A 27,245-nucleotide genomic window follows, 5' to 3' on the forward strand; every position below is an offset into this window, starting at 1 on the left:
TGTCTCTGCCTACCCCATGGAAGGCGTGAGTTTATGTATGTATTTGAAAAAATATATACCTTATATGGTGCCAAATCAAATAGGTAATCCAAATAGAGTAGGAAGATACAATTTCTTTAAATCGCTATACTTTGTTTTATATTTTAGAGGAACTCATTAGGGCCAGTTTTAATAAAATATCTGCGGTCATTTGAGCTTATTATTTTAACGCCAGATAACTTAATTGGGCGTAATTTTGTTTTTTCATACAGCAACTGTCCAACGTCAATTTTATTCATTTAAATGAATAAAAATTATCTGTTGATTGAAAAATTGGCGCTAAGAAAAAGAGATTACAAAACTAAAGGGTGAATTTATTTTTAAAGGATCGGTATTTTCTATAATAGTACAACAAAGATGCATGAGGTAATCTAATCCTGCAATTTGTTGTCAATGTATGCAGTATGTAGCTCACTGAAAAAAAAAGCAAACAGATACACACACATTGATAAGTTTCCTAAATCCATGAACATTTCAATTGCATCAAACAAAATATACACAGGAATACGGGTATAGTTTCAAGTGTCAAATCGCGCGGTTTATTTTTACACCGCGCATGCGCAGATGCGCGTGCGCCGGTCAGTCAGCCCGGTGCGCTGTATCGCACATGGGAGATATTTAGACAATTTTGTGCTGTTTTGTAATTATTTCTAAGATTTGTGTTAGTTTTGTGATATATATGGGATTGTGAAAGATAAACAAGTAAGTTTTTTTATGTACTGTGTGATTTGTCATAGAATTTAATAATTATTGATATTAATAGCTCCTTTGTAGTTCATCGCTTTGAAAATGTAATACAATATAGGTGCCCATTTGATAGCTGGATCGCAGCATAAAAATATATTAAGAAATAGTAAACAATTGCTATATGTTAAAAAGAGACAAAATAAGCAAATACGCTGACGCCTGATGAGTTCAACACAGCAATACACTTCAAAGCAATTTGAACTGTCGAATATCAGTTCTTCACTTCAGTATGTGTATATGATATGCTATTTTAAAGTAATGTTAAGGACCATCACACTAGACATAACAAAAGATAGTATTCCATATTTTTAAGACTATTCCCACAATTTCCAGAATGGTACAACAAGGCTCCTGTATAGTGTGCTTATCTCCGGCAATCCAGAAATGTTCTGGTTGCCAGAATGTGCACTACTGCTCCAAAGACCACCAGAAGCAGGACTGGAAGCAGCACAAGTTCCAGTGCACACCAATCAGGTTGAAGGAGAGTGAGAAGTATGGAAGGTACCTGGAAGCCTCTAGGGATATCAAGGCTGGAGATATTGTGCTGAAAGAGAAGCCTCTTATCACTGGACCAGCACAGGTATGGAGCATATTTCATAGACAGGACTAGACCACCATGCATTTTCTTCTTCTTCTTGGTTTTAAATGACCCATAATTAAATAGCACCCATACACTCTACCATTACTTTTCGTCGTCACCAGGTCACTCCACCAGTCTGTCTCGGTTGCTACAAGCTGCTGGAAGAAGGCAAGACGTTGTCATGTGAGAAGTGTGGGTGGCCCTTCTGTTCCGCAGACTGCATCGTCAAGGAGGAGCACGACCCTGAGTGCCATTATACTCAACAGAGGGGAGAAAAGGTAACTAACTTAATATTATAAATTTCTTGAAAGATTCATGCAGAACACTTTATAATAATGCAGTTTTCCATGAGTTGTTACCGATCTTCTTATTTTTACAATAATAATTCTTGAGAGAATAGAGAGAGAGTAAAGTCCTAACAATACTTACTTACAAAATACTCGAGATCTATGCGTTGCTCGGCAATCGTTGTAATACGTATGACGAAAAATAAAGTTAAAAAAATCTCTAACTTTATCCAATGCACTGTTTATTTTAATATTTTTGACTTCTCTATTTTCAGGTGAACATCTCCACATTTGGTATACCTCATCCGAATTACCAGTGCATCACAGTGCTCCGCTGCCTGTACCAGCGCGACCACAACCAGAAGCTGTGGGAGAAGATCCAGGGTCTGCAGTCTCACTGCGAAGACAGAAGGGACACTGACAAGTGGAACAGTGACAAGAAGATGGTCGCTGACTTCATCTGGAAGTTCTTTAAGTTAGAGGGCACCTTCAGTGAGGAGGAGATCATGAAGTGCTGCGGTATACTGCAGGTGAGACAAAAAACGTCGCATTATCTTTTAACAATTTGACTCACAATAGGACTAGGCGGTCCAAATATTCAATGTTGCTCAAACAACACAATCATTCTTTGCTTCACCTAAGAATCGCCACCGAGACCCTGGATAATTTTATTGAAGTGAATTAAATACTTACCACGTTTCAGATCAACGGTCATGAGGTGCCTCTTCTGGAGCCGGAGTACGTGGCGCTGTTCGACCGGATCTCCATGGTGGAGCACAACTGCCGCGCCAACTGCAACAAGAGCTTCACCTCACAGGGAGACATTGTACGTGCATTTGTAACCTAAAGCTAATCATCATCATCAGCCGACAGATGTCTACTGCTGAACAACTACTGGCCTCCCCTTAGTAAGGGAGGGGGTTGCCATAATCCCCACGCTTGGCAATCGGCTTGGGGATCGCAGTTAAGTCACCGATAAATTTTGAGAATGCTGCTGCCCATTCCTCGGTGGCTGGTCGCAGTTTTAGGACGTACCCAGGTCCATTCCATATCCCACAGATTAGACGGACTCTAATTTAATTAAAAAAAAGCTAAGACAGTTTAAGAATCGAAGTCATGAATTAACCAACATTTATACATGTTTCAGATTCTCTGCGCTGGTGTAAACATCCCCTCTGGATCCCACATCACCGTGTGCTATACGGACCCCATGTGGGGCACGGAAGCGCGGCGCCACCATCTCGCTGACTCCAAGTTCTTCGAGTGCACGTGCGAGCGCTGTTCTGACGTCACTGAGCTGGGGACCATGTACAGCGCTGTCAAGTGCAAGAAGAAGTAAGTGGTTGACTCTGCAGATGACTATTTCAACCTATTTTTTTTTTTTTTTTGAGGGAGGAAAATCATCCAGTTACTTCTCCCGCCTTGGGCGAGGCGAAAGGGAGTGTCAGACTCTTACTGACTAAAAACCACCCCGTTCCTTCTCCTGCTTTTCGAGCCAGAGCCCCGGTAAACCCGCTAGTCCACAGCTCCGGATCAAGAACTATTTCAACCTATGAGTGATTGTTTCCTTCATTTATTCTCTACCTACTCATGAAAAGGCAAACCGATTAACACCAATCATATCTCTCCACACAGAGACTGCAAGGGCTACCTTCTGCCAGACACCTTCATCCTCCCGATCCTACACAAGACGAAGAACCCCAACCCAGAGACCCGCAACTTGGACAACAAGTTCTGGAAGTGTAACTCCTGCCAGGATGCAGTGTCTGATGCCATCATACAGCAGTTGGTGCAGGACATTGGGAGAGAGCTCAGCATCATGCCGAAGGGGGATCCTGAGGCTTGTGAAAGGTCTGTAATACTTTATAATTTAGTAATAAATGGCATCATGAGTACGATTTTCAGTATTTTTTTTATAGAATAAGCTGGCAAACGAGCTGACGGATCACCTAATGGTAAGCAATCGCCCATGGACACTTGAAACACCAGAGGTGTTACAAATACGTTGCCGAAACGTCGGTTTTTTGTGAGCCGTGGTATCACTCCAGTCGAGCCGACAGCCGACCCATTCGTGCCAAAACATGACTCTCTCACACTTAAAAAACTTGAGTGATACGATAGTTTAGTAGTACTCGTCGACATGAAACGATGACGGGACTTTTAAGTACTGAATACTAATTCAATCTTCCATACTCCTTCTCCAGGTTCATAGGCCACTGCAGCAGCTACCTACATCCCTCCCACTTCTACATGACGGACGTGAGCATGGCACTCGCCCAGATGATAGGCCAGGAGGTGGAGCAGGGCCTGGCAATGGTGACAGACGACCGGCTGCTCCTCAAGACACAGCTCTGCAAGAAGATCGCTGAGCTACTCGAAACTTTGGCTCCTGGTAAACCTGATTTGGTTTTTGATTTTGTTATTTTAGGATCTTTATAATAATAATTTAGATCTTTATAATATAAATGCATGAAAGAACTAAGATCAAATTTTGACTGCACGGTTGGTGCGGTGGCTGGGCAACTGGCTGCCGCGCAACGGATAGCGGGTTCGATTCCTGCACGGAGCAACTCTTTGTGTGATCCACAAATTGTATGTTTGTAAACGCACCCACGACACAGGGCTGGGGCAACGTTATTTAAACAAAAAAAAAGAATTCATTTCAGATCCCTCAAGTTTTTGGAATGTTTAAATGTTTGCTGTATAATTATCGCTACACGAACCACGAATGTTCATATGAGAAATGGACACTTAAAAGAATCTGCTCCATACTTCATAATATAATTTTCGTTTCCCCCAGCTGAAACTCGTCTCCGTGGCACGCTGCTGTTCGAGCTGCACGCTGCAGTGGCGGAGACAGGGCGGCGGCAGGCGCTCACTGATGGACCTATGACCTTGCTGGGATATGTCTCCGTAAGTTATGGTTTCTTTAACACTTAGTTAGGGATTGGTATCGGATCGGCATGTGCCTTAACTACTCCGGCTCTAAAAACAGGTGTAGGAACGGAGTGGTTTTTACACACTCCCTCTCGCCTTACCATTCTCGCGGGAGAAGTAATTAGATGATTTACCCATAAAAATACCAACATACCACATTCAGTAGATACATAAATAAATATTTGTCAACTCACACCATTACGTCAGCACAAATGTTAATTCTTCTTAAGTCTGTCTTACAATGGCGGTGCCACTATCAAAGTGAAGTTACGCGAGGGAAAACACTGCAATTAGGAGTTTAGGACTTCGTACCATTTGTTGTGGTCGTAAAAATGAGTGGGCAACATCTTACGTCTGTGCCTCAGTGGGACCAGACCTGTTATCATTGACCAAATAATCGTGGCAATGTACACAAACAGAATGTGACGTCATTATCACGTGTCTTATGTCAACAGCCTTCTTAATTGTAATTGAAATTCTTTTTGTATTTTGTTTATTTAATTGATGTAAACTTGTCTCTTCATAGGCGAGCTAAAAGTTGGGTTGTAAAATTTTGGAGAATTAGGTAGGCTTTGTTAGAGCACCGTCGTCACCGTAGGTCCGTCTAGCTCATAACAAAAAATTTGCTATGTCTAATACTAATTCATCATCATCGTCATGATCATATGATGAACGTCATCTCCAGTCTATTTCCGTCCACGGTTGGACATAAATCTTTCCAATAGCACGTTAGTGAGTTCGATCTTCAGCCCTTCGCATCCAACCACTGCCACTTACAATATTTCACTCACATGTTGGTCACCACTTGGTCAAGGAAACAATTTAAACTCTGAAGGCTAATATTTCAAGATTAAAGATAAGGCCCTGATACTAATTCTATCGACGTAGTTACCTAGGTCCGTCCAGTTCATAACAAAAAAATTAATAAACTAATACTACCTGTGTATGCGTCACTGAGCGAATAACTGGTTATTTCCCATATAAAAGTTATCTAAAGACAAAGCAAGCGACCATATGATGTTAAAATGCTTAGCTAATCATTAGTCAGCACAAATTAACCGGATTCATTCGGGTACTTTGTTCTAAAGCCAATCGATGCAAAGGTCAGAACAGTCTGTACCCATAAGTAATATCTGCCAGGATGGGAATATCTACTCAGAAAATCAATCTTTCCAAAATAATAAAGGTGTAAAAGACTATCGTCACGCAGCCAAAATGCGTGATCGACAAAAAGTACGTAAGCACAGTAACGCTTCTACATCAGCCACCATCAAGTGATGCCGGTGCCATAATAACTCAACCGGTGAATCCATTGACATCACATCACAGACAAAAACAGTCTTGTACGTGTCTACTCGCGCCAGCAACTGGACCACGGCTCGCTCCAGTTACTCGCCCGAAATACTGACACTGATTCTTTTTGTTTTGAACTTTTTGTGAGATGTACAAGTGTGGGAGACACGCAAAGAACAAATATGAGAATCGTTCCGAACTCTTAGAGAAATCTGTACCTCTATCTGTACCTATAAATAGAATTGAAGTGTCTGTTTGTAATATTGAAATAACCGCTTTTTACTACATGCATATAAATATACATACGATATTTTTTATCATTTTTGTCTGTTTGTTCTGGCTAATCTTTGAATTGGGTTGACCGATTGTGACAGGACTTTTATTGATAGGTAACTGATGTACTAAGGAGTAACTTAGGCTAATTTTATTAGTCACAAAGTCGAGCGAAACCGCGGGCATCAGCTAGTGAAAAACAAGTGCCGCTCGTATCATAAAATAATAATGAATGTATCTTTGTCTTAGCGGCGTCTGATTAGTTTTATAGTGGATTGTAAAGTGTTTATCATTGTAGCTAGCGATGCGTAGCAAAGTAAATCTGTTGTTGCGATCCGATCTTGTATCTTGTAGCTAAAACAAACAATCCGAGCACTACACTAATGCTTTAAGGGTGTGGACATATTATGAACGTTTTTGTAAAGTATAAATTTCTCACTTCTGTCCTTTACCTAAGATTCAATTTGTACTTGATCCTTTAGGCATCGTTGCTAGTCTAATCAAAATTAATGGAATTAACATCAGCCAAAACAGTGTTCATTGTTTAGGTGTTATTAAAACCTGGAAACCTGGCCTGGTTGGAAATCTGGCTCAATGGACAATATTGTGTCGAAGCATTTAAAAACGCGTACACCTATTTCAATCTATGTACAACAATGTTTACGATGTTTGATTTTTTTAAATTAACTCCACAGGAATCCCGTAAGATCCTGTCAGAATCAGCCCAGCTGCTGCGCCACGAGCCGCCCGAGCTGCCCGAAGGTCGCCTGAACCGGCAGGCGAGGATCAACCTCATTCAGATGGACGAGCTGATCAGGAACCTGTCTGCTGCGTTACCCTCACCTTTGTAAACTAAATATATTATGTTTTGTACTGATTGTTATATTAGTGTTTTATTTATCTTTTTAATTAAATTTTGACTAGATTAACTTCTAACAGTTAGCAAAACGATAACTCTGTCAGAAGCAGTGGTTTAACTTATTAAAAAAACCAATTTACAAGACTGTTGAACCGGGATTTTGGAAACGAGAAAACGGGTCACTTAATGGTAAGCGATCAGCGTCGCCCATGGACACCCGCAACATCAGACAATTGAATTGAACCCAGAACCCCTTATTTGTACTTACGAGTACCTTAACCTACGAAGAATAATAACAACACATAAGAAATTATAATGTTTAATGAAAAAAGTATAATGTGCACTTTCGATAATCGCATGGTAAACTTTTATAATTGAATGCATAATATAAAATATAACGATCCCATCGTCGGAGAAAGCAGGTCGGCGCACGCGCCAGGGTAAAAAATAACCGTATTTGTGCAAACACCGCGGGAGCCTTACATTGGACACTTAGGTTATTTTTACTATACGAGTAGATAGATACTAACTTACAGCTGTATTTTTCTAAAATCCAAAAAATCTAAATATTAAAATGATTGCCATTATTTACGATTATCGGCCGATTCTCAATTCAAAATCTTTGATGAAAAATTTTTAAAATTAATTGTACATTATTCATTATTCTGTCAAAAAGTTCGATTGATCCAAAGGTTTTTATTTAAGATCGTTTATCAATTGCCAGAGGTTCTACTATCGGAAAGAACTCTTTAAAATGTTGCTATTAATCCTATTAATATTAGAAATATAAAAGTATGTTTGTTTGCATGTTACTCACTTTATGTTACACACTAAACGTTTGAAGGAATCGAGATGAAACTTTGAACAGGGGTAGATTGTGGTCTGGCGAATCCGCATGCAGATGCTAGCAGCTGAATATAGGAATTAAGTTTATACAACACATAATAAGTTCACTGTTTTCTCTTCACATATTAATATATCTAGAGTTTTAAGTAGGTACCGATCGAATTTATAAAAGAAAGCGATCACGTCCCGCTACCTGCGCGTGCGCCGGTCGTCAGGCTGAGTGACATAAAGGGAGCTCCGCGAACGACGCGTTAATTGGAGCGATATCGACACTTCGCGGAATCGAACCTACTGCCGCGAGAGCATTATTATTTATTTATACATTATAGTTAGTTGACAGTTGATCTCTCGTTGATAGTTGACAGTTGATCTATCACTGACCTTAGTAGAATTTATAATAAAGAAAATTCAGTTTAAGTACACTGGTTACAAAATTAACTTTCTGCCAAAATCGACACAACACCACTTTTGACTGAGTTTATGATGCTAATTTGAACAATGTGGGATTTAAATTGAGTTTACACAGGTCCCTAATAAAGGGTTGCAAGGATCGTATCAATGCGTTCCCAACTAGGCACGTACAAGGGAGATGATGAAACTACCTCTATATACCATACAACATTACAAACATAACAACACAAATTGAAACACCTCTGCCTACCCCTTCCGGGATAAAAGGCTTGACGATACGATACGACTAATGCATGGTTCGTAACTTGGTAGGTGCCTACGTAATTCTTCTTACAGTATCAAAATAATATAGGTATGCTCCGCGTGCGATGGTTTGCTAAAAATATATTACGTAATCCTAAAGTTAATATAAAAAGTAAACTCGATGTCAAGTGTGAGGCTGCATGAGGCGAGAGATTAGAGTGTAAGCATGGACGAACACTATGCGATTGTGATAATACAGTGAGACACAAAAAGAAAACGCATTCACGGGTTTATTGAAGTTCCAATGTAATTTTAAAAGCGTAAAGATATTCAGTGTTAATATTCTTTCAGAAATGACGTTCATTAATGAGTTTTCTATACTAAGCTATGACTTATTAAAGCAATTGTGAAATACTCTGTTGAAGTGTGATTCTACCAAGTATCTCCTTTTTGTGCAATATCTTATGCTCACTCAGTTTCAATTTACACATATATTTATTTATTACACGTGGCCGGCGCCAGACGGCCACAAGTTGGTTATTAATAAACTTGTCGTATTTACTAATTAATTATTAGGTAGATTCCCCTTCTGCTTGCTGGATGAGGTGTAAGGGCCCAATAATAATGTACATATTCGGAGAAATGCAGCCGTGTGTTTTATTTATTATTTATTTATTTATACTTCATCACAAAAAAAAAACAGTGAATGGCGGACTTAATGCCTTAAGGCATTCTCTAACAGTCAACCATAGGGTAGTGCAGAGAAATGAAGCGGATTGATGCGAAGCCAAAACACAGGTACAAAAGAATAAATATAAGAATACAATATACAATATATACAATACATATACATATATAATACATATTATATACATAGGTATACATACACATAATACAATATATATCTACTGCTAAACAACTACATATACTGCATAAATAATAAAATACACATAATGAAGAAATAAGTTTCCTCAATTGTTTTGCGACTGCCAATCCTTAAATATATGCTCGCGGACTTTAAATTTAAAGGAACTGCGATTTTATTTAGTGAGTACCGAGGCTCGAAAAGCAGGAGTAGGAACGGGTTTTTAGTCAGTAAGAGTCTGACACTCCCTTTTGCCTCGCCCAAGGCGAGAGAAGTCATTGGATGATTTTCCCCCCCTCAAAAAAAAGTCATATAACATAATGTTCCAGCGATCTTGCAAAACACACGAGTAAAACTTTTTCTCATCGTGTCCATTGAATTAGCACATTTTGAGTAAATCCCGAGCGAAGAAACTGCTCGTCATATGTCCAGTTATCTTCAAGTTCATAACAATTTTCAGTTTCATGAACAGGCTGTAATTCTCGCACATCTAGCCGGTACATTGAGATGTTGGCGGTTCGTTATCTTTACTAGTTATCACATGTAAATATCACCAATGACGAAGGCACGCGAAAATCTTAGGACAAACACGGCGAGTTTTGTTCCAACTGCCGACCTGTTCGTACGTGGTTACCAAGTCCTGAAGAAGCTTCGAAGTGAGTGATTATACTTGAGTTGGTGGTGAGCTATGCCTTGAGGATTGTGTGTGGTTCCTGGTGGTTTCCTAGTGGCAGTGAGGTTGTTGTGTAATACAATCGAATGGCGTCAGTCGGCGTCGTGTTTGCTGTTCACATTACCAGATACACCGTGTGCACGTTACATCGTCTTGAAGGTTTGTCGCTGTTTCTATTTGTGATTTTGTTGCTTCATTTATTGTTTCTTGCTTAATCTGAAGTCAAATTTCTTTGTGAATAGATTTACTACCCAAAATTTGACATACTAGTTCAATCCAGTCCGTGTCACTTGCAAATTTCGAATGAAATAAGAACATTACATGTATAAAAAATGTTACCTTGCCCCTACGACTATACTAATACCAATAAGTAAACCACGAAACCTTTTATTGTTTGTTTGTCAACAATCGTTTGTTTACTTAATGCATGCCAAATCTAACCGCAATTCGATGCATAGTGTTCAGATGAAAGCTAAACAAGATGCCAAACTCTTTAAACGTTTCTCTGAGTACAATCTGACGAGATTTTCAACCATATTATTATCATGTGATAAGGTTCAAACTTCTTTAACTGTTCTTGCCATAGGAATTCTAGATTTTATAGCATTACTTATCCCTAACTAAAATCTAAAATCTCATAATCATCATTCTCCTTATAGCATAAGACGCACTTGCGGTTTCTGTTTCATTGATATTTAAGTAATGGTGACCACATATCTTATTACCAAACTAGTTATATCCAGTTATTAATAAGTTAAATAACATTACATGTTATAAGATTCACGACGTACAAACATGGCTACGCCTACATTTCACATTTCAGTCACGAATTTGATAACAACTAATTGTTTGCGCAAATTCTGGGCCCTCTTTGGACATGTGCCAAGGTTTATCACTTATGTTCATGTCTTTGTAGTAGAAACCCATTACAAAAACTAAATATCCTAATTACAGTATCAAAATCGTCCTCGTAGACATCTCTAAACACGCTGTCCCCTTAGTACTAGTTTGGTTTACTTCTGCCGGCGCGAATGAACCAAGCAATCAGAACGTCATTTTCGTTCAACGTAAAATAAACTTGTACTAAAGGTACTGTACATTTCCAGCTGTGCCAAAAATCTATAGACATGTTTCTATACACCTAAAACCTTTCTTTTATGTATATGTTATGTATATGCATGTAGAAACGTATCTATACAACATATAGGTATGCCACGTTTGTTTGTCTGCATCAAGAAATGCATAACACGATTGTAAAATGCTTACTTCTGCAAATTTACTTTTGAAATCCTTACCAAAATATAGTAAAACTACACTAGTCAATGGAAATCACCCATCTTTGTATAGCGAGAACTCAAAAGCTCATGACAGATTTTAAAAAAAAAGATAACAGATGTAAACAGTAACAGTTATTTTAATCACTGCTCCATTTAAAGTCCAAAGTCCTTCACAAATCAGATCTAGAGTAAAGAAATTGACACAAGTCCCTCAGTACATCTTGATGGTACACGCGTTCTTGTTTAGCATAACACATCACAAAGCAAATAAGTCTATTATTCCTTCATTCCCAAGGATATGAGAAAATTAGCACGATGATGCTAAATAAATAAACAATCGACAGTCTCTAGTGAAACCATCTGACGTGTCCACTGTCAGTTTTACTATAAAAGTCCTTACAAAATGAAAGATATAAGAAGTTTCTAGATCATGAAGATATTGAACAACATCTACAATGTCTACATTCAAAGTATTACAGTCTACTACTGGACTATTGACTTCCTCTACATAAGAGAATATCCCATAATCTCTACGTTTGTTTCTAGATGCCAGCTTAAAAAAATCAGGTTTATCAGAGAGCGTTGCTGCTTGTTCTGAGTCCAAATGCGTAGTCCCTTCGTCGGCTCTTGCAGCACCTTCTGGAAGAGTGATAATAAATGTATCATTGACTTCGTCTTTAAGTATCAAACCTAAAGAAATAAATATAAAAATAGTTTGAACTTAGAATAATTTATTCAGTTCGTAATTGCCCTAGTATTTTTTATTCAGTTGCAGCATGCTGTGTAGCCCTAGATTTTACATTTCTTACTTAATAGGTAACGACTATTTTAATTTTGAATTTGGTACCGCTGTTGGTTTAATTGATACCAGATAAATAATCATTGATTTTAAATACTGATGTCGTAGTACCTATTCTCAAATATGGCTTTCATCACATCTTTTTTTCCCTAAACCTGTTCAACCATATCAGACACACCCTTTCTCTCTTTACCTTACACAATCCTCTCTTCTTATCACCCCCATCCGTTGATATAATACAATTTGCATTGAGTCTACATTATTATCATTTGGTATGCTGTTACTAGGCAAAACATGTATAACTGGATCCCTAAAACCAATGAATTCAAATGCAATCACAAGTAACCCAGATTGCCATCAATTACAAGCTGGTGTTTGATCAGCCTCCAACGTCACCGTGTTATCAGTTTACTTGAGATTACTTGCGTTTACAAATCAAAATATATGCTGTGGAAGATTTGCAAATTATATTCACTATGCAGATGCAGTTTTTCGATAAATTCCTGTGAGCATAATTTCTTTTTCTGCATAATTTCGAACAAATATCGGAATTATTACATCCTTTTGTATATGTCGTTACTTGAAACAAACGCCTCGTCTATTAATGGAGACGTCCATTTTCAGTTTACTGTAATTTCCTTACTTGCAAGATGGTAACTAATTTGGAAGTTGAAATAATTAATTAAGTAGAACCAATCCTTTTATACCTATGTTGATCTACAGATCAGATTTCACACCATCCAAAGCAAACTTTCTAATTTTCACAAAATCCTTATACAACCATTCATTTGTTTGTTGCATAACAAGTGCATCGTCTATCATTTTCCATAACATACGCATTTAGTATTTTATAAATAACTGCGACAGATATGCCTTTATTATTATCTACGGAGTGATGCAGCTTCTTATAGGGTTTAACCCACACGCGCCAGACATTAATGGAGACTGTTTTGCATTTCCACACCCGGTTATTTCCACACCATTACAATAACATTGACAAAGAATTTAAGGATAATATTTAAAAACAATAGATAAAGTTGACTCTGACGCTTATATGCTAATGCTGTGGCGACAAAGTGTCAAAAAGAGATTCAAATATATGTTTTGAAGTAATAAAATAAGATGGGATACACCTGGATTTGGTTTACAAATAAGCCTTATATGATGACACCAAAGTCTACATGGTAATAATTTATAATTTGGTTGAATAAGTTTTAGGTTATCAAAAGTGTCAGGTGCGTATGCAACAACTGAATAACTATCATTTTAAGCTGCATCCGATTAAAATCCTCAACCACATAATCTTCTTCTCTAACGCCACATTTGTCTTCTATTCCAGAAAAGAAGACATGTCAATAGCTCGCTACATCTGGCTACTTCTGTGTTACGCTCAATACGCCAGGTCCAACCTTATGGACGAGTACAAAGACTTCACCAGCACCTTCTTGTACCCCAAGGATGATAAGACGGAGGAGCTTCCTATTCAGCTGGGCAAGGACTGGGCGTCTGGCTGCATCTGCAGGGCCACCTACCACCAAAGAGTCGTCGTTTGCTTCGGAAACTACGAGTGCATGAAATTTCCTAGGGTAAATTGTTTTTTCTTTAGCGCCTACGTTAATAACACCTTTTACTATCACTTACGTTAAGTATTTATAACTTGTCACCAGTTATTTGTTAGTTAGTCCGATTAAGTCCCATATAGTAGAGAGCGAGCACTGAGCACATTTTTTGGCACTGTTCTATTATCCAGGCCTATTAATGACCACTACTGACCAAAGCCTTTTCTCAAACGGAGAAGGTTTGAGCATTAATCATCACGCTATTATTAGGAATTTATAGAATAGACATGACCATTAATATTTGTCCTTGAACTCAGTCCACGAAGCACATCTGCTTCATGTCGTCACACACAGTAAACTTTCATTACTGGAAAACAAATTCCTTCCTCACTCTCCATTACTTCATTGTTTTTAAGATAATCCACATCTGAAACGTTAGAAATCCCTCATACTGTGACGTAACAAGTATTCAGTTTACCCAAGTTATCGTAATATCCTGTAAGACGTAGAACAATGGGCAAACAGTAAACTAACACAAACACACTGTCACTCTGTGTATGTGTTTCACAACATAATGATACGTAACTATTAACTATCATCTATGAGTACACACAAACACGCTCACGCACAAATCTGTGCCCTTAGTACGACTTAGCTACGAACGAAACGAGAGAGCGTTCGGCACTCTGATTGGTTGGTTAATTTGAGCCGGCCTATAAAAGCACCGAACGCTCTCTCGTTTCATTTTCGTTCAACGTAAAGCAACTCGTACTAAGGCTACTGATATAAAATTTGAGCAAACATTCAAACTTGCTCAGATTTTTAAGGCGTAATAAGAAAAATCTACAACATTTGAGATAAAATCGTATGTTCAAAGCGCTGCTAATAATAATTCATGAGCTGTTTATGGCAAGTTGCTGTAAGTCTAAGATAATGTTTTCTTTTTATATTCACATTCTTATTTAAATAATTTAAGATAATGCGTGACGTTTACTATTTAAGGTTAAGCACAGTGCAAAATAATGTGGATTAGATTAGGTTTTAGAGAAAGTTAATGAATTCTTAAACAAACAATACACGGTCTCACCGCGACAAATAGTCAGCTTGATATCTAAACTATGTACTTCTACTAAAAACCAATATTAAATGGTTACATACCTTATACATCTATGTATTTAGAGACATTTCTCTGTTTCCAGGTAAAAGTACGCAGTGAAGTTTTAAGAGTAAGAACCACAGTCATCACTGAAATCCGAAAAGGAGAATTAGACTTTCTATACTACTTGAAAGTATTAGAAATAGAAGCGAACCATCAGCTCCGGTACCTGCAGCCTGGAATATTCTCAAACTTAACAAATCTGGAACAACTGTCCATATCATACAATACTTTACTTCAAACGATCCATGAGACTACGTTCGAGGGACTGACGAATCTCCACAACTTAACATTAGTTAACAACGGATTTAATTCAGTACTACAACTTACACCATCATTCAAACCCAGTATACTACCGTCTTTAAAAAGACTAGATTTATCTGAAAATACTCTAGAAACCATCCCAGAAGATGCCTTCAAACCCATGGCAGGAACTTCATTAAGGAAACTAGATCTTAATTTGTGTAGACTAGATCACATACATCCCAATGCCTTTCTACCACTAAAACATTTAAGAGATCTCCATATTGGAGACAATGATCTGAACTCCACGTTAATAGAAAACTTCTTAGTAACTTTGATTGAGAATAACATCAATTTATTACACTTGGATTTATCTGGGATGGGATTCAGAAAACAACCACCGAAGAAGCTGATGAATATTATTGCAAATTCCACAATACAAAGTTTAATACTAACAAGAAATCAGTTTGAGATAATCAGTAAAGATTCTTTTCCAAAAATGCCCAATTTACAACTAATCGACTTGAGAAAAGTTTCCTGCATCTTGGTGGACCCTATGGCTTTCACTCCTGAAATGTTTCCAAACCTAAGATTTTTGTTATTGAGCGGTAACAATCTGCCAGGAATCCACGGAACGCACTTGTCTAATCAACTGATGTTATTAGATTTATCTGATAACAGAGGACATGCAAACAATCCAGTGTACTATGAAATAGACAGATATACCTTCACAGAGAGTAAAAATCTACAAGTATTAAACTTAGCATTTAATGGTATTAGAGCTATTTTTAATTATACATTTACAGGACTAGAGAACTTAAAAATATTAAGTATGGAAAACGGTACAATCTATCACATAGGAGCCGATAGTTTCAAAGCTACCAAACATTTGGAAATACTGAACTTAGCTAATAACCCTTTGACTGCTAATCAAAATCTAACAAGTGCAAAATTTGATGGATTAAATGAACTGAAAATTCTTATTCTAGAAAATTGTGGCATCAAACAATTCTATGACGATGATAACTTTTTTGAGATGATGCCTAACTTGACTCACCTTGTACTTAGAAATAACCAACTGTACTACATAACCGCAGAGATATTAAAACCATTAAAATTCCTCCAATTTCTAGATTTAAGTGAAAATCTACTAATGTCGTGGTGGAAACCAATATTTTTGTCTTCTGGTGTTAAACCAAATCGGTTGTATTTGACGAACAACAAAATATCACACTTCTCACTGAGCATGATTCAGGACATCGGTTACTTGTTGGAAGCAAGCAAAGGTGATATCGTCATAGATTTAATGGACAACATTTTTGTGTGTGACTGCAACTCCATGTTTACTACATACCGTTGGCTACAAGCAAATGCAACTAAGGCTTTAAAGCAATATATCTTTAGCTCCAAATTCCAATGCACTAGTCCTGACTTGTGGGAGGATAGGAGAGTGTCAGAATATTTGATTTCAGTAAAAAGTCTGCACTGTTTGATGTACGAGAAGATATCGAATGTGATGGTGCTGGTGTGGACGGCGCCGTCACTGGTCACAATATCTCTAGTCTTATTTATAATCGCTATTGTTTACAAGTTTAGAATGTATATACGCTACTGGATGTTCATAGCTAAGGTAGCATTAGGTAGAAATCTAAAGAAGAAACAAGTAAAGACGGATGGAGGGAAAACGTATAAATATGACGCTTTTGTGTCCTATTGTAATGAGGATAGAGAATTTGTTCACGAAATGATATCACAGTTGGAATCGAAGCCACCGTTTCTGAAACTGTGTGTTTACGAGAGGGACTTTGAGATAGGGTCGTTTATATCTGAAGCAGTGTTAACCAGTATTAATGAGAGTAAGTATGTAATTTTGATAATAAGCAATAGTTTTGCGAAATCACAATGGTGTCGTTGGGAGACACAGTTGGCGGAGTACCACAGGATATTCTTAGAGGATGGGACCACGTATGACCCTCTGGTGTTGATAAGAATAGGAGAGATACAGAGTAAGTACCTGACGACAACGTTGAAGTACTTGTTGAAGACGAAGATCTACCACTCGTGGGACCAGAGGAACGAGGAGGAGTTCTGGAAGAAATTGAGGGACGTTATCATTAAGAAGTGATGTGAATTATTATAGTGATTTCAATTTTAATACATTGTTTGTGTACAAAAATTTTGTTGTAATTTTATTAAAAAAAAAACATAATTAACACACCACAGAGATAATAACTGTAGGTAATCTATTGGTCATTAAACTGTTATTCTTGTAAAGATAGAGATTTTTATAAGAGATACAAATTCTATTAAAGTCTCATTATAATAGAAAGTAATAACAGGAGATAAACAAAGCAAACGTCTCAAAAAACGAAGAAACAAAACGTGAGCGTGTTCAGCGCTCTGATTGGCCGGCTCCAATGAACCAACCAATCAAAGTACCGAACGTACTCTGGTTTCCATTACTTTAAATATAAAGCAAACTCATACTAAGGGTACTGATGTTCAGCCATTACACGTTCATTTACCAAATGATAATAGGATCTAGTTATCTATAAGACACACATACAATGAAATACTTCTTCGAGATTAAATGAATATACTAATTAAACAACATGATCTATTCTCGATTCTCGAGCACCTGATATTAGGCTTAGAATAGGTAAAAGTACTGACCTACATACACATTCTCTTAACATTACTTCGTGGAATTGATTGACTTTTTCTATCTTTTTTCCTTTTGTTCTGTTGCCTTACCTTTCTCTACTATTTCAATTATTCTAATGTAAATCACTTTCTTTCACGGTTTGCCAATTCTTTTTTTTTAAATAATATTATGATAAGTATATTTTATACGTTTATTGTTAAGAGGCTACGCTTTCTTCGGCTTTGCATTTTATGTTAATTATTGAGGAAATTTGTTAAAAAAATACTCTAAACAATTCCAAGAAGATATCAAAAGTTTCTACTTCTTATGTAATAACAGGATATTTGTTTCGTAATTTAAGATGCAAATAGAAAAACAAAATCAAATATTAAAAAGTAAAAGTAGTCACATTACAAGGTCTTCTACAATCATCAATGACGTATAGTGTGTGTAACTGTATTATAAATTATATTATTATTACCTATTCAAACAAATACAAGTAATAATAAAATAAATAAATATAATATAATACTAATAATACAAGTAATACAAACAAATGACAATTGGACATTTAGACTACACTAGTGTCACTGGTGCCTCTTCTCGAACGGAGAAGGTTTGAGCACCACGCTTGCTCAATGCGGGTTGGCGATTTCAAACTTATAATTAGAAATTATAAACCCAGGATTCCTCACGATGTTTTCCTTCACCGTTGTCTTCACCCGTCAGCGGGTGTCTAAATAAACATAATTGGTACGGTAGGTGTCGAATCCGCACTCTCATGCATGACAAACAGGAGTCTTAAACCACAACATTACTGGTGCATTTGCATTTCTGTATTAACTACAGAAATTATGTTTAGATAAATTATTAGCAAACGATTCTGAAGGTTGAGCAAATTATTAGATTAATAAGGCATTCGATTTTCGGCAATATGTTAGATACCATACAGTGCCGGCGTAAGGGCCACTGACACCCCGGGCGAATATATTGTGGCGCCCACTTTAGGGAAGCAATATGAAGTGTTAGTAGTAGTTTTTAATTTTTTTGGCGCCCCCTAGTATTTGCCGCCCTGGGCCATCGCCCCACCGCCCCCTGTTGTTGTGTTATATCTATTACATGAAACGTAAAGGAACTTCTCCAAGAGATTCTCCCTACATCTCTATCCACCCTTTCGAAGAGCAAAATATTTGATGCCAATGTAATGGGAGATAGTTGAAGTACCAATCGATCAGTATTCACTGGAGTTTTCCTCATTTCTCGCGCTTTCTTATCACAAGGGAGAAAGTTGTAACGCAATATCCTTGAGAAAGTCAAATATCAGCGATGGCGGTGCATAAAAGTTAATATTTATCGACAAGTCACGTGTCAACGTGTAAGTACATAGTGCGTACAGTTTCACTACAGCTTTCTACCGGAGATTAAGAAAAATATATTATTGCTTACTGCCCACCGCTTGCACAGATGAAATGCAACGAGAGATCGAACAGGCATTAACTGTTTTGTTAAGTCTTTGATTGTTAACAAACATAGATAATGTAAGTTGGTCTGAAGAGCAAACATACTAAATGATACGCTTCAAATATAATTAGAAATAAACAAGACGATTGTCTTTGAGAGATTCCATTTCTATGATTCATTAATACATGCTTTAATTTCAACACACGTCGTCACCGGCAACTTCGGAAGCTAATGTGCATTCCAATCATTTCTACCAGATACACAGAAATGATGTCAATCCTCAACGTACCAAAACCAAAAGCCATATTATGTCAAAGCAAAACCAAAGTCAACTGCAACTTGCAATTTCTACACTAAGCAGGCAATAAGTCATTATAAACATAACAATGCAAAACGATTAGTATCAACACCACACCACTTAAGCAAACTCCTCGTCACGGCAAATCACATCGTCAAACAGCGATCTAACACTAAGCACTAAGTACCTAATCTCTAACGTCTGTGGTTTCCAACATGTATACCTAAGGTTTGATTGCTCTCATCAAGATTATGCTTCATATGACAGATGACATAATTTAGAAGCCACAGCTGCTGAATGCAGGTCGCTTCTAAAGTTCTAACCAGCTCGTATGGAAGACAAATTGGAGGATTCTCAGCAGTTGCTGAAGATAATGCCAAATAAGAAGTATCATAACAAGAGTGTCGAAAACCTGCCTTCATCCACAACATGGAAGGAGATCTTCTGAATACTTGACCTGGAGCACTAGGTACCTATGATGTAAGTATTACAAAGTTTGATCAGGAGCTCCGGACTACTCAGCGGGTTTACCGGCTCGTAAAGTTTAAAGTTTTATTTACATGTTTTTTTTGTCTGTATTTCCTCTTTGTGTTTGTGTATGCGTTGTGTCTTCGTAAATAAATGTATTTTCTTTCCTTCTTTTCTTTCTTTAAAGCAGGAGTAGAAACAGGGTGGTTTATAGTCAGTAAAAGCCCTCTCGCTTCGCCCAAGGCAGGAGCAGGAGTGAATGATTTGCGCCACCTCAAAAAAATTGTATCACTCAGATTATAAACAAAGACATAATACAAGCCTTTAAAAGAATCTGCCACTGTAAAAGTTTGAGAGTCCTTAGTATCTTTTCAATAACTTTCAATATTTGCACACCAAACACTCAATCTTAAATAGGTTAAAATGTGTGAAGATGATCACTTCTTTACAGTTGTTCCAACGGACAGACTTACCAATATTGTTTAGACATTAGCCAGACATTAACTAAGTTGAATGTTTTCATTTGTTATTACTCATAGTGTTTGTTCTTCACCCACATCGATTATTGGGGGCTATTGGTCAGCAATTGTCTAGTGTACTGATGTTATTAGCAATGTACCAGACAGTGCATACATTGCAACTTTCTATAAAGTTGGTTTAATAACATCTAACAGTTGTTTGTTTAATGAAAGAAGGTAAAGTCTAGAGTTTTATGTTTACTTTAAGCATTAGTTCTTATAAAACTGCGCTTAAGTTTTCAAGTGTGGGAGAGCCATGCTTCGGCACGAATGGACCGACTCGACCGGAGTGATACCACGGCCTCACAGAAAACCGATGTGAAACAACGTTTGCTTTGTGTTTCGTTGTATGAGTGAGGGTACCGAAGGCCCAATTACCCCCTCCCCAAACTTCCCAATCCCTCTATTTATCCCATAGGGTACTCTTCTCCCGGTACTGCGGACTACCTTGCTGGTTTGCCGGAGCTCCGGCTTGAAAAGTAGGAGTAGGAGAACGGGGTGGTGTTTAGTCAATAAGAGTCTGACATTCCCTTTCCTTAAAAAACCCAAACATAGACTAAACTGCAATCTTGTATAAAAAAAATCACACTCGTGTCTAATCAATCAGAGAAACAGACATGAGATCATATACACACTACACTACACAAGCAATTTATCTAACCTCATTAACTCAGCCTCAGGCGGTAGTATTAAAACAAGTATCAAAGAACGAAAGTCCCTCACTAGTCACTAGAAGCATTGAGTATACCTAGTGAAGTGCGTAGGCCACTGAGGTAATAGAATTCGCTATTAATGAAAGTAGGACTGTTTACATTTGAATTCAGACATCGGCCAGACACTCATTTGTGTTCGCTGTTTAATCAATTAATTGTTACTGATATGTAGGACGGAATACATAAGAAGGCTCTTTGTTATAAGCTTTATTTATGGATTGAGATTTTACTTTCATGTGCGTATTTTGGGTACGATGATGCAGAGTTTAAAAATAGTTTTAGCAAGTTTACAGCACAAGTGTTATTATAACTGATATTACAGAAAGACTTTTAGCGTTGACTGCCTCGCCGGGCAAGGGGTCTCGGGTTCGATTCCCGGGTCGGGCGAAGTATTGCTGGACTTTTTTCGGTTTTTCTTAAATTTCTCAGGAGTCTGGAAATGTGCCCGGTATAAATAGGCTCACCACCGATCCCACATGGGACTTACAACATAAATTGTCAAAAGTGGGTGTACATTGTACAGTGGCATTACGTGCCATAATGAGCACCTCTGCCTACCTTTTCGGGGATAAAGGGCGTGACGATATGTGTTGTTCTGTTACTAACTACCACAAACTTACATGAGCTCTATCACCTCCTATTATTAGTCAACACCACATTGAAGCTATAGATTACACTCCTCCAAGTCTCCCTTGTACAGCTGACAGTTTGCTATATTTATGGGTGAAGCTGGGTAACCCAGGATTGCTGCGGAGTTAATATTCCCAGCGACAACACCGCTGGATTTATGGTGACCGCAGACTGACGTATTGATTGAGAGCCAATATGTACCTCGGTACTTGATCTATTACACCAGAAATGTACCTATTTGTAAGTATTTTCTAGTATGAAGGCAGAATAGGGATGATGACGGGGTATGAAAATTAAAAATCTATTTAGTCCGTCAGTTAGGTAATGGAAAAAATATTAGACACGTATTTTTTATTTTGTCATATAAAATAACAATACTTGAATAAAACGAGTAATCAAAGTTTAGAAATGTGAGCAAATACGTCATTTCTACTTATAAAGTGTACCTAGAAGTAACGTTACGCTATATTCCTAGAAGTGACGTCACGCGATATTTCATATAAGTATATCTTCGAAAGTATTTGTTTCTGTAAGAAAATAAATACGTGTCTAATATTTTTAAATAATCTACAAGACGGACATTAAAATAAAAATGAGTCATCTATTCTATTAAGTAACTACTTAGGTATAGTGATTAGCATTTTTTCATTAATCAAAAATGTATAAGAAAACCTGCTCAAAGTTGGAATAGGTCCAACGTTTCTGTTAAAGGTTAACGACTTAAAAACATCGAGTAGTTATTACCCAGTCGGATTATGAGTAAGATAAGGATCAATATAAGAACTGTATACTCCTAAACCAATGTTTGCCTAGGTCTGGTAAAAACATTGAAACCAGCCAGTCTCCAGGAAAGCAATGCTTAATTACCGTCTAAATATGCGGTACACGAGCGTTTTATTCATTAGCAGACGTTCCAGACCACGGTAGGCGGTACAGTACGTACGAATACCGTTTTAGACACGTTTTACTAAAAAACCGAACACCGAAATACAACAAACAGTAGAGCCAACAAAAAAAGTTGTTACAGCAATTAAGTACACAATTAAAATGGCCACCCGCAGTATAATGAGCGAGCTCGACATAAATTAAACGCATTCAATTAACTCAATTAGTGCACCTTTCGTTTTTAAAGGCAAGACTTGGGCGCCTTTGTTTTGGCGCGGGAGAAAATACCATCTTCATTCAAGATATCGTCGCGGGATAACGGTGCGGCGCACGCGCTCCTCCTCCGTCCCTCTCACTCATACCAGAAAGCGAGCTGCCAGACAGGGAGGGGCAACAGACAGTGGCTGGCAAACGATTACTCGACTGACCCACTCAATACCACACACTCTTTCTCGGCAGCAAACGAAACCTAATTTTTCTATCGTGTGAATTTGCAATGTAACGCGATGCTACTCTGTATCTAATACCGTGAAATAACAGAAATTATAATGATTGATGATTGGTCGCTGCGAATTCTTTAATGCAACGCTGTTTATATGAGTTTAGAAATTGATTGATAGCATAGCAAGATGTCGGTTTCATTTTGATTGCAGATGTATAAATAATATTTAAATGATAATCATTTGGCAATATTAATGGGTCGTTTCAAATTGTTAACAAAATATTAAGTACAATTTATAGGTTACCACATAAAACATACTAAGCACAAACTAATATATCAACATTAGACGCTGAGCAAGAATAAAAACCTGACGTGAACAATAAAATTAATCATTAAAAAAGTTTGGCGAGCTAATCCGTACTGTAAGCAGCTTATTTACCGTTAACCGTTGGGTTATGTTGATAAAGACCATCAAAACCTATAACACTGTTTGCCGCTATATCAGCTGAGCTCAATTTACAAGTCCAAGGGCCACTCTCATTAACCGGCCGACTGGTCTGCTGTCAATTCAGAGCACGATCAAGGCGGTACACGGCGGCGGCGCTGGCGCTTCCTCGGAAATCGCTCATAAAACCCATAAAAGTGCACCAGCAACCTTTCAAGGACCATGCTTGACATCGAAAAGTGCAACAGATGCAGTCCTTGAGATCGGCGATGGGAAAGTTAGTCGGTGAGCAACCGTGGTGGCGGCCGCTCGTCTCCACGATGCTTGTAAGCGCGTACGCAGTGAAAGTTCGTTAGGCTGCGAAATGCGGTTTGCTATCGCCTTTCTGTTTGTGGTGAGTGCTAATTACGTTAAAAGTGTTAATGGAGGGTGCTCTCTCTTTGCAAATGGATGCTACTTGTGATTAATATAAGGTTAAGTTACAAGAAGATTATAGTGGTATGTTCGTTGCTTCGAAACTGGAGTGTTTTATTTAGGTCTTAATAAGATCTTCGCGCAATTCTTAGACAAAACGGTTGTCAATTACTCTTAATATCTAAAAAAATAAGTTTTCCGTTGTACCAATCGCCTAAATAATGATGGCAATTGATAGTATTGACGGAACGTGTTTTAGCGCGCAAAAATTGTACGACTCTTCAAAACGGGGGCATCTACAGAATTGGCTAGACACAACTGTTACTAAGTAAAAAAACCATCGCATTTGATGATATCATTGAAAAGTCATTAAGGAATTGTATCTGATCCATGTGAATACAATATAAAGCGATTGTACACCACGGGGTGGCGTCAGAGCCAATAGAATAATATCCGACATGAATATTCATTTTTGCGAAATTAAGAATCCATTCAATCACCTTAACGTTACAAATAATGTGAGTGTGCAAAAAAAATTAAACGCAAATATTTATAGTAAATACACTTAAGCTAATATAATTAGAGATAGGTAACAGTCGGAACAGTTTAAATAATACATTTACGAAGAACAGGAGGTTAGTGAACCTACAGCAGAGACAAACAATTGTTGTCAAACCACCGGTAACCACACGTAAGTAGGTTGGTAATGAGTTAAACAATTAACTATTGGTGTATTGTGAAATGAGCTGAATAACTTTGACCGGTGTCTCAAAACAACGAGGATCCTGATGAAAGGATGCTACATGTAGCTACAAAGGTTGCAGATGGAAATGAATAAGAAAATATAGGTAACTTCAAATATATTCATTAAAGGCAACGCAGGGGAGATAAAGACCATACAATTGATTGACACGGAAGAAACAAAAATAAACAATGGCTTCTTCATCTTGATATAATGTGAAATTTAAATGAAAACGTCGGTGTTTTGGAAAGACAACTTCTAGAGAGCTTTATAATTTATGGCCAATAAAACTATAAATTAAACACAGACATTAAAAAAAATCCAAAATGTAATAATCTTTAAGTTTAACAGGAAAGATATTAAAGCTTCCTTAAAGTTGTAAAATGGCGAGTGTTTGTAAAAACTAGTGTAAAGGCAAGCGAATCAGGACGAGCGGTACCGTCAACAAGAGCAGTGCCGCGTGGGAAGCGGGCCGGGTGCCTCACCCACTTTAATTGCTTTTCACACAAACCGTGCCGTGTAGGGCTGCTAACCGTACTTTATGAACCATGCTGTATAAATACATCGAAGAAAGTACTTCAAACATGGTAACGACAGTTATTGATAAATAATTGGAAAAAAGGTGTTTGTTTCAAATTATTTCTCAACAGCTACATGAGTGGACTCTTCAGCACCATAATGAATAATTGTATTCACACCAACAGCGACAACCTTGCTACACTCGCTTGGCTCCAAAGAGCAAAATCTCATAATTACCTGCCGTGAAACAGACTCCGGCATCTCAGTAACGATCATGCTAACTGATTAATTGGGCAAAAATTACATTTTAAAGTTATTATGTAGAGCAGAGTACTGTATGAGTTATTTGCGAATTTCTTTTAAAATAAACGAAAGACTCTAATTTAAATTCTTCTCCGTTGTAATCATTATAAACATCAGTAAACGTAACTTCTTCGGATGTCTCACACGCTTGTGTATTTGATGGATCTATTCTACTTTCCTAGTTTATAAACTGACTGTGTTTAACTCGTTTAAGTTATATTATTCTATGGCCACTATGAAGTTTTATGGTCATTTGTTTAACCATCGTATTATGAAGAATCACTTCTCTGATTTTAGTGAAGCGTTTGACTGATATTATCTCCTTGGTCATTTGGACAAAGTGTTCAGACATCAGCTGTCATTAATGGTATTATGGTACCTTTCTGGAATTTCTGGAGGTTCCTATATCTATATATATATTATGAACCACGACAGCTTGATTGAAGCTCTAGTGCAATTCAATTTCTTCTTCTTCTTCTACAGTTAAACAAATTGTACTCGTTAAATTAATAAATCTTACAGTACAAAACGAGGACTGACGATTTCGGGCTTTTAAAATTCAAGCTGTGACTGCAGTGCCTATAAAAACCGCGGCACCATTGCAATGCAAATAACTTTGATTGTTTCTCAGTAATATCATTCAAGTAGGACGCAATTTATTAGGTTATTGGTTTGGTAAGGACATTGAATATAATTATGTAGGGTAATATTTCATATCGTTTGAGTAAAAAGTTATCTGTAACATGTATTTAATTTAAGGGTGGTTTGTCTGTGGAAAATTTAAATGAGACGAATGACCTATTGTAATATCTAACAAACATTGTACTAACTAAAATCAATCAATAAATTTAAGAAAAATAACCAAAGAATGTATCAAAAGCTTAACCCAAGTCCACAACCCAAACATCATTAAAATTAGCCAAACCGCTTACAGTCGCTATCTAACCCGCATCCGCATAATCGCAGCATAACGGCATAGTGACAACATTCCGTAAAATAGCCAAAATACCATCCAATGTCAAGTTTACATTAGCACAGCTCTAAATATTGTTTACCGTGACATAACGCGCATAACAAGCGTCCGCCGAGGAAATCGTGATTTACGTCAGGTGGTCCACTACACTCCGCATGTACGGGGAAAGTTTGGCTAGCTTGATTTCACCGTACGTTGGGTAATAACCCCGTTTTGTCTTCGAATGATTTTACATACGGCGCTGTTGTTTGTTTTGAAAATGTTTTTAAACTTACTTTGTTATGATTTGACACTTCTTCTGAGACTGATGTCTTTGAAATAATTACTCTGTCGAAATGTGTGAAGACCATGCTGATTTATAAAGAGATAAAATGAAGACTGTCACTGATACAAAATCTTACATCCACTGTTCTAAAATATCTAGTGTTTAGATACATAATTACTTCGTGTAATATAAATCTGTCTCATGATACAAGCACTATCTGCAACTGCAACTCAAGGTTTCCTTACCTATAATTTCTTACCCAACCACGGTTCAGATTCATAATCACTACCGATGATAACTTTCCCATAATTTCCATATCAAAGCCCATCTTTAGCGCTTATTATGATGTTCTAGTCATCTTTTTGAAAGCCTCCAGACACAATGGTCATCCATTCAATTAATTTATTGACGTCACGAATTCAGTCAATCAGATAACGA

General features: G+C 37.4%; 3 protein-coding genes across 9 annotated transcripts in view; all 3 read left to right on the forward strand.

Moving 5' to 3' along the window:
- Nucleotides 1-574: 574 nt before the first annotated feature.
- On the forward strand, nt 575-7,039 carry LOC118272047 (SET domain-containing protein SmydA-8). The gene is made up of 10 exons (XM_035588351.2): nt 575-741; nt 1,120-1,366; nt 1,489-1,644; nt 1,929-2,183; nt 2,357-2,479; nt 2,801-2,988; nt 3,289-3,504; nt 3,858-4,045; nt 4,454-4,566; nt 6,852-7,039. Exons 2-10 carry the CDS (start codon nt 1,121-1,123, stop codon nt 7,005-7,007), a joined length of 1,641 nt encoding a protein of 546 aa, XP_035444244.2. The 5' UTR covers nt 575-741; nt 1,120; the 3' UTR covers nt 7,008-7,039.
- A 2,780-nt stretch (nt 7,040-9,819) lies between these two features.
- On the forward strand, nt 9,820-17,263 carry LOC118271950 (toll-like receptor 3). The gene is made up of 3 exons (XM_035588220.2): nt 9,820-10,212; nt 13,469-13,715; nt 14,888-17,263. Exons 2-3 carry the CDS (start codon nt 13,479-13,481, stop codon nt 17,210-17,212), a joined length of 2,562 nt encoding a protein of 853 aa, XP_035444113.2. The 5' UTR covers nt 9,820-10,212; nt 13,469-13,478; the 3' UTR covers nt 17,213-17,263.
- Nucleotides 17,264-23,820: 6,557 nt separating this feature from the next.
- Nucleotides 23,821-27,245, forward strand: part of LOC118272073 (protein spaetzle 4) — a 484,075-nt gene continuing 480,650 nt past the window's right edge. For all 7 annotated transcript variants that reach the window (XR_007705324.1, XR_007705323.1, XR_007705322.1 and 4 more), the window contains exon 1: nt 23,821-23,985. Coding sequence is in view for 2 of the 7 variants with exons in the window: in XM_050693725.1 (XP_050549682.1) it covers nt 23,956-23,985 (30 nt within the window). In the remaining 5 variants the exon portion in view is untranslated. The remainder of the gene's footprint in view (nt 23,986-27,245) is intronic.

Source organism: Spodoptera frugiperda, chromosome 5 (genome assembly GCF_023101765.2).
Source record: "Spodoptera frugiperda isolate SF20-4 chromosome 5, AGI-APGP_CSIRO_Sfru_2.0, whole genome shotgun sequence".
NCBI lineage: Eukaryota > Metazoa > Arthropoda > Insecta > Lepidoptera > Noctuidae > Spodoptera > Spodoptera frugiperda.